Below are 11,401 nucleotides of genomic sequence, written 5' to 3'. Positions count from 1 at the left end.
GAAATTTGAGGGCTAAAATTCAAGACTCTAGACAGGGGCAGCAAATTTTCCTCTGAAAGGGACCAGAGAGAGTAAATATTTGGGGCTTTGTGGGCCAGACAATCTCTGTTGTAACTACTCCACTCTGCCATAATATTGCAAAAATCGCCACAGACAATATGGAAACAAATGAGGGTGGCTGTGTGTCAATACAATTTTATTTGTGGACACTGAAATTTGAATTTCACATGATTTGCACGTCAGGAAAGAGTCTTCTTTTGACTTTTCCCAGCTGATTCAAAATGAAAATAATCAAACAAAACATTCGATGTCAGACTGCAGTTTGTTCACCTCTAGAGTGCATGCTGGTAACTGTTATGCTATACTGCATTCATTTATTCATTAAATCAATCAGTCAATACAATCGAGGCCTGCAATTTTCTAGGTTGGAAACAAGGCAGGTAAAGATGCTCCTCTTTGGGAGATAACAGTTTCATGGGGGAAACAGCCATGAGTGAGAAAACAAATGAACAAGAATATCTCACGTGGTGGAAACTGCTAGTAAGGTAATGTCATGGGGTGATGTAACCAGGGCCCGAGAGAGAGACACTTTTCATTTGGGTTGTCCGAGATGTTGACTGGGAGTCCTCTGAATTCCTCTTTTTGTCAGCTCAGACAACCCTTGTCTGTGACATTGCTGTGGGGTAGGGCTTAATAATAAGCAGATTGGCCTGTGGCCTGTGAGCTTCTTGACAGAGCAATGGTATCTGGGGAGGGCTTTTTGGCCTCAGTATCTTTATATCTATCTTCCTGGTTGGTCAGATTCCTCAGAGAAAGGATCCCATCTTTCAGATCCTTGCTGCTGAGTGGGGGGCGAGGGTCAAGGTGGGAAAGTTTCAAATCCTGCATTCAAGTTCACACATTTGTTTAACACATGCTTTTGGCGTGATTCTTCTACCATCAGCTGCGTTCCTCCCACCAGAAACGCTGCCATTTCCGCTGTCTGGAGGAAAAAAAAAAAACCCAAAAAACCCAAAACGGCTGCGTTTCCACCCTGATGGGGAGCAGAGCTGATATCTCTTTTGGGAATTTACTTTAGACCAACGCTTCTATTTTAGCTGCCACCCATCACACTCTCTTTTGGAGTTGGGGGGCGGTCACCAATAACTGAGGCTTGAGACACGGTGGTGATTGTGGAATTTGGCTAAGAAATTATATTTGGCATTCCACCCACATGGCTTACAATTTTTGGTGTAGCTTTTAAAACAATCGCTTATACTATCACTGCAGTGGGGTTTTGGGAGAGAGTGAAAGTAGGGGCTGGAGCTTAATTCATCCTCTTTACTCAGAAGGACAGCTGGCCGCAGATCTGGGGAAAGAACATTCCAGGCAGGGGGACAGCAGGTGCGAAGGAACAACCTTGGTACCATGCAGTGGATTCTCCAACTTGGGCAAGTGTCAGAATCTTCTGGAAGGCTCCTTCAGACACTGATTGCAGGGCTTCCACTCCCAGAATGTCTATAGGTCTCGGGTGAGGTGCTAGAATTTGCAGAGCTAGCAAGTTCCCAGGTGATGCTGGTCTGGGCATTGTGCTTTATAAACCGCTGGTAAAACGGAAGCGTTCAGCACCTGTGAGTCAACACGAGCCAGTTATTATCACAGTGGGCTCCTCTTAATTCCCCAGAGAGGCCTAATACAAGATTGAATACAGGGCCGGCATCCGATCCTTGTTCAGTTGAACCAACTCCCCTCCCCCCATTTCCTGGACGGCTGATGGATGGCTGAGATCAATTGCCCGGTCCACCCTTCCATTTTCTATAGGGAAAGTGAATCCTGGAGAGGGTTCGGGAGTTGGCTGGCTGGTCTGGGCAGAGCAGGGCTTCTGTGGGAGCCCAGGGCTTTTCTAGGGCTGGCCATCTCTCAATCCAGGGTTGCTTCCTCTTTTGGGGCCGAGTTTTGACCGCTTCTCTTCTCCTCCTCCCGCCCCCGCCGACACCACCACCGGAGAGCGAACGGGAAATTTGAGTTTCCTCCGCCTCACTCAAGGCTGTCCCTTTCCTACAAGGGGAATTTCTCCACCTGGACTCTCCAGCCTTCTGCTTGTGGGGTCCAGGGGGCCCCTGACGGGAAGCGTCTAGGTGGGTGGGCGGGGGCAGGCCAGGGAAGGTCCAGGGGTCCTGGGGAAAGAGAGGGAGGGGAGGGGAGGGCTGAGCAGGGCACTTAGGGTTCCACTGGGAGGACTTATGCTCCACAGGAGAAGGGACTGAGGCCTGGCTCTCTTCTGACCCCTCTGAAGAAGTGCCGGGTTTAGGAGAGCCCTGGGGGGGCCCCAGTACTGGGGGGCTAGGGAGTGATAAGAAATTGGGGAAAGAGGCAGAGAAGCAGAGAGGCGCAGAGATAGATAACCAGGGAGACACAAGACGATCGGTGGGGCAGAGCTTGGAGAGAGAGAGCGAGACAGAGCGAGAGAGAGAGAGAGAGAGAGAGAGAGAGAGAGATAAAAGGAGATGGAGAGAGGGAGAGATCCGGGGAAGAGAAAGTTAGGGAAAGTTCGGACAGAAGGTGGAGGAGGCGGGGCGGGGCGGGCGGGAACCAACCTACCGGGCGGATCTCTGGGATCCCCACGGGCCACTCCCCGGAAAGCGGGGCTTCCGGATTGGGTATAAAGTGCGGTGCAGCGGCCTCGGGCCGCAGCCGCCCGCAGCCGGCCATGCACCCCAGCACCCACGCCGCCCCGGACCCCGAGGCTCAGCGGCCGCTCGCGCCCTCGGGCCGCTCCTGCCACCCACTGCCCTGGGCCCTGAGCGCCGCGCTGCTGCTGCTCGCCGCCGCCTGCGCCGCCTGCCTGGTGCGCGCCTGGGCCGCGCCCGGGGCCCCTGCATCGCCGGTCCCCGGCTCCGCGCCCAGCCCGAGACTCCCGGAGGGCCTGGGGTTGACGCCCGACGGCCGCACCCGCCTCCCCGACTCTCCGCAGGTGAGATGCGGCCCGATCTGGACCCCGGGAGAGACCCCTACCCAGTTCCGGGACCCCTTCTCCATCCGCTCTCCCCCCGCCTCACCACGAGGTCCTTAATGCATCCCAGGCCGAGGGTGGAGGGACCCCCATCGTCCCTCTTGGACCTCCGAGGGCACCCCTTCTTTATGCAGGACTTCGGGGGGCACCCTTCTCATCTCGCACCCCCGTGAGACCCCACCTCATCCCGGGACCCCAGAGGGGAGCACTTTCTCCATCGTGGACCCCGAGGGACACTTTATCTCGAACCACTGAGGGAGCTCCCCTTTTCTTTCGTAACTCGCGGAGAACCTAGGTTTTCTCCCGGACCCTTGGGGTACTCCCCTTTCTCTCTCAAGACTCCCCAGTGCCAAGCCCCCCGGAGGGACTCTCTCCTCTTTTCCCTCCTGAGTCCTCGGGGTTCTGTCCTTGCACACAGCAGGGCTGGGGCAGCGCGCGCGCTCGTTTGCAGCGGGAAGGGAAGGGAGCGTAGGCTCAAGACTTGCGCAGATCCCGGGGACCCCACTTTCCAGAGGGCTGCGGGTGCGGGAGGGGGGACCTCCACCCACTTTCCGCTTGTCCTCTCTCGGCAGGGCGTGTTCGCACAGCTGGTGGTGGCCGACGGTGGTGAGTGATTCCCCCAGACAGGGGGGAGGGTGCACTAAGCCGGAGAGCCCCAGGAGAGGGAGGCTTCCTCTGTGACCCAATCTGACCCTCTTCCCCTCCCTTCTTTGAAAAGTGTCCCCTCCCTTTTTAGGACCTTGTCAGCCCCTCTCGGGGTCTCCTCCTCCTCTGACCCCCATCTGTGCCCACCTCAGACCCCGCCCTCTCAGAGCTGGGGCTGGATGCCGCAAATCTCAGACTGGTAGAGTCTCTCCCACTGGGCTGTGGGAGAGACGGACCCCTCCTCCCCAGCCCTGTCTCCCTTCCTCCCTTTTGGAAACCCTCTTTCCCGTTCACTTCCGCTCCCTCTTCCCGAGACCCTCCTCCCCCCTCTTCTGGAGACTCTCCTCTCTACCTCCTTCTTCTGCCCCTCCCCCTTCCAGACTCCCCTCCTCGTCCTCCCTCCGGAGACCCTCCCTCGCTCCCCTCCCCTTTCTGGGGACTCTTCTTCCCACCCCCTTGCCCTCCCCCTTCCGGACTCTCCTGCCACCTCCTTCCCTTCTCTCTTAAGGAGACCTTCTCCCCATCCTGTCCTCTCCTTGGAGTCCCCTCCTCCTTCACCCTCCACCCCCTCCTCCCTCCCTTTATCTTTCCTCTAGGACTTTTCCTCCTTCCCCCACAACCTCCCCCTCCCTTCCCCCCCCCCCCCGCCGCTCTTCCCCTTCTCCATCCCCCCTCCTCTTCACCTCCCCCCACTCTGAGTCCCTTCCTTCATTCTATCCTAACTGTGCCCCCCATCCCCCTCTCCTCCCTCTCCAAACTCCATCCCCCCATCCCCTTTCCCCCTCCATCATCCTTTTTGGCATTACATTTCCTCCTCCTCCTGGTTCCTGGAAGTCTGTCCCCCTCCACCGCCACCTCCTGTGAGTCTCCTCCACTTCCTCAATCTCCCTCTTCCAGAGAGTCTTCCCCCTCCCTCGGAATCCTTTCCTTCCTTCTAGCCCCCCTTCCCCTCCCCCAGCCCCCCCTCCCTCTGAGACCCTCTTCCCTCTCCGAGTCCCCTTATCTTTCTCATACCCCCCTCCCCACTTTTCCCTCTTGTCTTCTCTCCCTCAGCGCCCCTCCTCCCCTCCCCAGGGCTGCGACCTCAACCCTCAGCGATGCTCCCATGCTAAGGGTACCCTGCCTCTTTCTCCCACAGTACAGCTGACCGAAGGGCCCCTGCACTGGTGCAGCGAGCGGGGAATGACAGGTGTGACCCTGGCGCCCGGTGTGAGCTACGACAAGCACACACACGAGGTGGTGGTGGCCCAGGCCGGAGTCTACTATGTTTTCTTGCACTTGGCGCTGAAGCGTGTGATGGCCAGCAATGGCAACAGCTCCGTCTCCGTGGCCCTGCGCCTGCGGCCTCTCCAAGCTGGGGCCGCTGCCCTGGCCCTGACCTTGGACCTGCCACCCTTGGGGAACTCAGCGGCTGGTTTCCGGAGCGGCCTGCTGCACCTGGATGCCGGACAGCGCCTGAGCGTCGACCTGCGCCTCTCGGTCCGGGAGCCTCGCGCCTGGCAGCTCTCGGCAGACGCCACGGTCTGGGGCCTCTTCCACGTGGCCACCCAAGGCCCCCCGGACTCCCCTTGATACAGCTGACGTGACCCCCAGGCCTAGGTGCCACCCTCTGGACCAAGACTGAATCTTGCCTTCCTTTCTTGGGGCCCCTGGTGATGGGGTCTAGCTACTCTACCTCACTGGTCTGGGCCGGGGTCCTTGCTGCTGACCCCCTCTTCCAGGACTCTCCGGGTCCCTCTGTCACTTGGTATTTATTCTGAGCCTGAGCTCAGACAGTGTACGTTATATTAATCCGTTCAACTTATATTTATTGAGCTTCTGCTCCGTGCCAGGCACTGTGCAGGGCTAGAGAAACATCAACAAATAAAAAAGACACCCCCCCATCCTTATTTATGTTAATATGTGAGAAATAGAGACTCATTCCCAGTACCCTCCCCCCACCCCATGGTACTCATGGGGCTAGCTGTGGTAGTCCAAGTAACAATGCTGTGTGAGCTTTACTCATTCATGCAAATTTTATCAGGCACTGTTTTAGGTGTTGGGGACACAGCCATGAACAGGACAAGACAAAACCCCCAGCTTTTGCCAAGCTGACGGTCTAATACGCTGGCTTGACACTGTGACTGTGTGTGACCCCGTGTAACTGGGGCATATGGGAAGGTGTGAGGTGGTACATGTTGTTAGATAATAAAATATTTATATATGTTATGACTTCTATATATTGAGCATTTACTATATGCCAGACAATGTGAGTTATCTTGAGATTTACATAACTCCCCTGTGCCTTAGGGATTTTATTATTCCCATGTCACTATTATCTGTGCTCTTGAGATATTTTACCTATACTGTATCTGGTGGTGGAAATACTGGATAATGCCATTTTGCAGGACATTGCTTGCTAACTCTGTGTTCTGTGTCACCACACTAGTAACTTAACACATTATTGACCTGGGGATTTTTGCAGAAATTAACACCTGTGGCATTAATACATCCCCGGTCAATAATGGGTTAAAATCGGCCATGGTGAGAGCATTTACACTACGGGAAGTGATAAATGTTACAAGTCAGGGCTTGATTTATTGTTTGTTGATTGTCTATACTTAAAGTGCTGGTGAAAAGGATGTTCAACATGTAGATTACACTTAAGTGGTTCTTTTCTTTTTTTAAATTATTTTATTTTATTTATTTATTTGTTTTTAAATTTATCTTTGGCTGTGTTGGGTCTTTGTTGCTGCGCGCGGGCTTTCTCTAGTTGCGGTGAGCGGGGGTTGCTCTTCATTACACTGCGCGGCCTTCTCATTGCGGTGGCTTCTCTTGTTGTGGAGCGCGGGCTCTAGGCACACAGGCTTCAGTAGTTGTGGCACACTGGCTCAGTAGTTGTGGCTCACGGGCTCTAGAGCGCAGGCTCAGTAGTTGTGGCGCACGGGCTTAGTTGTTCAGCGACATGTGGGATCTTCCTGGACCAGGGCTCGAACCTGTGTCCCCCTGCAATGGCAGGCGGATTCTTAACCACTGCGCCACCAGGGAAGTCCCTACACTTAAGTGGTTCTTATCTGTAACTGTTACATTGTGAATAGCACCCGAAAAAATCCAGGAAGTCTTTCTCTAGTGTTTTCAAACCGCTATCTGATTTAGCAAAGAAGTTGCTCACATCATCATAAAGCAAGTGAAGGGTGAACACGCATCTTTATTGTTTTGTTCCATCTCAGTCTCTAAAGGAAAATATCATCCTCCATTCACTTGTTTCTCACTTGCAAGCATAGATTGGCTCTGGGTACAAGAGTGGAAAAAATCAAGGAAGGCATTCTGTGAGAATCAGTTTTGGCTGTATGGAATTTGCAGTGCAGAGTCTCTTGTATTTTATTGTTGGAGGTTGTGTGCTACACATTTGTGGCAGTAAAATTGATAATAAACACAGATATTCATTTCACTCCTTGAGAGCTGGTTGTTAAACATTTACCAGCATACCATGGTCCTGGCCAGTTCTCCCAAATCCCCTAATTTCCCCACCATGCAGATCTTCTGCCCACTGGCCCATATAAACCAGCTGGACCTTGGCTTCTGGAGCTGGTGTGGACAGGGAGGTCTCCACAAAGCAGGTGACCTTGATGGGGACTTAGGAGGGATGGGGGTGAGGCAGAAGTGGGAGAGCTTTGCCTGTGCTGGCCAGACAGGAGGGTGTGAGATGGGCAATGAAGATGGGGATGTGGAGGTGAATGTCATTTGCCCGACCCATCTCTACCTCTTCTCAAAGAGTTCCATTCCCCACATCCCTTCTGAGAGAGCAGAACTGACATTGAGCTGACATCCATGAATGTGGCCATACTGGTCATTAAATTATTCAACTAGCCTCTATGCTAATTGGCAAATGGCTGTTACTCCCCGCCCCTTTTGCTGCATGCTTCCTCTGGACCCCTAGGATGGCCCTGGTGATCTAGCATCCAAAGTGTTAACTCTGGGTGCACCCTTGGGATTGGTGGGGGAAGGGTGTGGTCCAGGGGCCAGCTTCAAATCTGACTGGTCAACGTCTGGCTACACTGGTTGTTTCCAATTTTGATGATCATCCCTGGCACCAAGTGGTGCCACTTCTCTGGCACAGCTGATTGGGTCATGGTGGATACATGACTCAAGCTGGGCCAATCATATCTCCTCGGTAGGAATGTGGGCGGGCCTGGCATTCCTGAACTTATTAGTCAGGAATTGGAAGGTGTATGGGAGGGAGAAGCATGGAAGGGCCCATGGGCAGAGAGAGATGGGAGGAGGAAGATGGGTGGGGATGCATGGATGAGACCACAGAGCCCTAGAGAGACGGAGGAACCACCTAGACTTCCCATTTGCCTCTTCCTGTTACATGGGATACCCTATGCATTAGTTTCCTAGCGCTGCCTTCACAAAGTGTCACAAACTGTAGGACTTAAAACAACACACTTTTATTGCCTCCCAGTTCTGGAGGCCAGAAGTCCAAAATCAAGGTCTCAGTAGGGCCATGCTCCCTCCAAATGCCCTAGGGAAGAATCCTTCCTCGGCTCTTCCAGCTTCTGGGGGTTGCCAACCATCCTTGGGGTTCCTTGCCTTACAGCTGGGCTACTCCCAGGAAGGACATGAATTTTGTGGGAGACACTATTTAATCCAGTACATCTGGCATCTACCCTTGCGGGGGCATGAGAAACTTGAGTGTCCTCCCAGGAATTTCCTTCTGCGGTGGGTTCTGTTCTGTGCTGCTATTAGGGGAACCACTGACTGAAACCGCCTACCCTAGCCAGGAACCCTAGTCACCACTTGCATGAGTTATCTTACAACAGGAGGTCCTGGTAAGGAATGTGGAACTAACAAGCTACCACCAACCAGAATTCAAGAAAGGTCAAAAGGAGAGAGGAGACGCCAGTCCAGATGTCCTACCAACCTCCCAGAATCCTTCTCGCTGGAATCCATCTTGGCTGAGTGATGCGTGCGCCTCTAGGGAGGACCCTGAGTCAGAATGATTGGCCAGAGACAACCCGGAAACTAATCCCATTATCGTAAAACCCGAGACTGCGAGCCACGCGGCAGAGCAGTCCTCTGGGTTCCCTTACCCTGCTGCTCTCCACCCGGGCGCCCCTTCCCAATAAAGTCTCTTGCTCTGTCAGCACGTGTGTCTCCTCGGACAATTCATTTCTGAGCGTTAGGCGAGAGCCCACTCTCGGGCCCTGGAAAGGGTCCCCGTTCCTGCAACACTGCCAAATGAACTGTGAGACATCCTGGTCCCCAAGGATGCAGTCTCTCAAGGCTGTCACTGTCTTTCCTAGTGGCTTTGGGATCCCAGAGACTGTCATACTTCCTGTGTTAAGTTGGGGATGGGTCTGAGACCCCTAAACAGAAACCCTTAGCCCCTCCCACCACAGCAGCCCAGCAGGATGCATCTCCAGAAATGGAGGCAAAGTGGAGAAGCCCAAAGACTTGCACGAGCTTCGCATGTGAGTGGATGCATGTTGGGAGCAGTATGGCGAGGCAGGAGCGGGGATGGGTCTGCAGAGCATGCTTTCTTTAAGAAAAAAAAACGTGTTAAGGACACAACATGCGATCTACCCTCCTAACAAGATTTTAGGTGCACAATACAGTAACATATACGCACAATATTATACAGCAAATCTCCAAAACATATTCATCTTGTGTAACTGAAACTTTATACCGATTGAACAACAACACCCTATTTCCCCCTCTTGCTAGCCTCTGGCAACCATCATTCCACTTTCTGTTTCTATGAATTGACTTTTTTTAGATACCTCATAGAAGTGGAATCACTCAGCACGTGTCCCTCTGGGTCTGGATTATTTCACTGAGCATAACGTACTTCATGTTCATCCATGCTGTTGCATAAGGCAGAGTTTCCTTCTTTTTTAAGGCTGAGTCATACTCCATTGTATGGATGGACCACATCTTCTTTATCCATCTGTCCATGGACATTTAGGTTGTTTCAATATCTTGGCTATTGTCATAATGCTACAGTGAACATGAGAGTACAAATTATTTCTTTGGGATTCTGATTTCAATTATTATTTTTTAAGAATATCAATTTATTTTACTTATTTATCTTGATTTTGGCTGTGCTGGGTCTTAGTGGTGGCACATGGGATCTTCGTTGTGGCATGTTTAGTTGTGGCACGTGGGATCTCTTAGTTGCAGCATGCAGAATCTTAGTTGCGGCATGCATGAGGGATCTAGTTCCCCAACCAGGGATCAAACCTGGACCCCCTACATTGGAAGCATGGAGTCTTACCCACTGGATCACTAGGGAAGTCCCCTGATTTCAATTCTTTTGGATAGGTACCCAGAAGTGGGATTGCTGGATCATACTGAACATCTATTTTAGTGTCACACAGAGCTGAGTTCAAGCTCTGATTCAGGCAATGCTAGCTAAGCTGTGCATCCTTGGGCAAGTGTCATCACCTCTCTGGGCTCAGTGTCTTCAGTTGTAAAACTGGAAAAAGTTTTGTATCTCATGGGCTCCTAGGAGTATTAAGTCAGCTCATGGGTTTAATAGCACAGTGCCTGGCATTTGACTCAATATGTAGAAGCTGTTTTTATTATTACAACAGTTGGGTCATGGAGAGATGACACCTAAGGTTCCAAGTGCATCTGGTGAAGTGAGTTCCAGGTAGGGAGAGCAGCATGTATAAAGGGCCAGAAGTAGGAGAGTGGATATAGTAGTGTGAGATGGGGTTGAGGGGGTCGGACCATGCAAGCTTGTGGATGACAGCCCAAAGCTTTATCCTGAGGGCAAGGGAGAATTATGAAGACAGAGGTCAGATTAGCTCATTAGATTCTGGAACTGAGCAGGACCATGTGGGGCTCCTGGGCACAAAAGCCTTTCTGTGTCCCCCGTTTCTTTTTTTTAAAAATAGTTATTTATTTGGCTGCACCGGATCTTAGTTGCGGCATGCAGGATCTTTTAGTTGCGGCACGCGGGATCTTTAGTTGCAGCATGTGAACTCTTAGTTGCAGCATGTGGGGTCTAGTTCCCTAACCAGGGAGCGAACCCAGGCCCCCTGCATTGGGAGTGTGGAGTCTTAGCCACTGGACCACCAGGGAAGTCCCTGTCCCCCATTTCTTGATTACAGGAAATAGGCTTCATTTAGCCTCTGTGACGTTCCCTGGGTTCCAACGGGCAGGTTCAAACAGTTGCTAATTAGGGAAGGGAGGGGTTGCAGAGACAAGGGAGGAACAGTCAAGAAAGAATACTGCAGCCTTGGGACAGGGTCCTGGTTCCCCCTCAAAGGATATACATAACAATCTCTTTGAGCTGTTTTGCAGATACTGAAACCTCCACCAGGTGAAAGAAGCTAACTGCATGCTGCCCACAAGCACGCAGACCCCGGAAATTGGAACCAGAAGGTTGATGATGCTGATTCCCACTTACCGTCAACCACCAACCACTCAGAAGAATGTCCACGAGCTGATCACGCCCTCATTGAGCCATTACTGTACAACTCCTCACTCTCCCCTCCAGGTCGGGACACACAGTTTTGAGGGCATTAGCCTACTGTGGCCCCTTTGCCTGGTAAAGCAATAAATCGATTCTTTTCTGCTTCACCCAAAACTCTGTCTCCGAGATTGAATTTGGTGTCAGGGTGCAGAGGCTTGCATTTGGCATTAATCCATCTGGCAGGGATGCAGAGTTTGGAATGGGGGGTAAAGAGGGGAGAGAAGGAGGCTCATTCAATCACCCAAATGAGAGGTAATGGGAGGCTTGGCATAAAGTGCTGGCTTTGAAGATGGAGAGGCAAT

The 11,401-nt window shown here is 52.3% G+C and overlaps 1 protein-coding gene across 1 annotated transcript; it reads left to right on the top strand.

The window, feature by feature from the left end:
- The first annotated feature begins 2,689 nt into the window (after window positions 1-2,689).
- Window positions 2,690-5,768, top strand: TNFSF9 (TNF superfamily member 9). Its single transcript, XM_059919869.1, has 3 exons — window positions 2,690-2,953; window positions 3,565-3,598; window positions 4,776-5,768. Exons 1-3 carry the CDS (start codon window positions 2,690-2,692, stop codon window positions 5,207-5,209), a joined length of 732 nt encoding a protein of 243 aa, XP_059775852.1. The 3' UTR covers window positions 5,210-5,768.
- The last annotated feature ends 5,633 nt before the right edge of the window (window positions 5,769-11,401 follow it).

Source organism: Balaenoptera ricei, chromosome 3 (assembly GCF_028023285.1).
Source record: "Balaenoptera ricei isolate mBalRic1 chromosome 3, mBalRic1.hap2, whole genome shotgun sequence".
In the NCBI taxonomy this organism is placed as follows: domain Eukaryota; kingdom Metazoa; phylum Chordata; class Mammalia; order Artiodactyla; family Balaenopteridae; genus Balaenoptera; species Balaenoptera ricei.
Note: the sequence above shows the minus strand (reverse complement) of the source record. Positions and strands in the feature narration are given on the sequence as shown.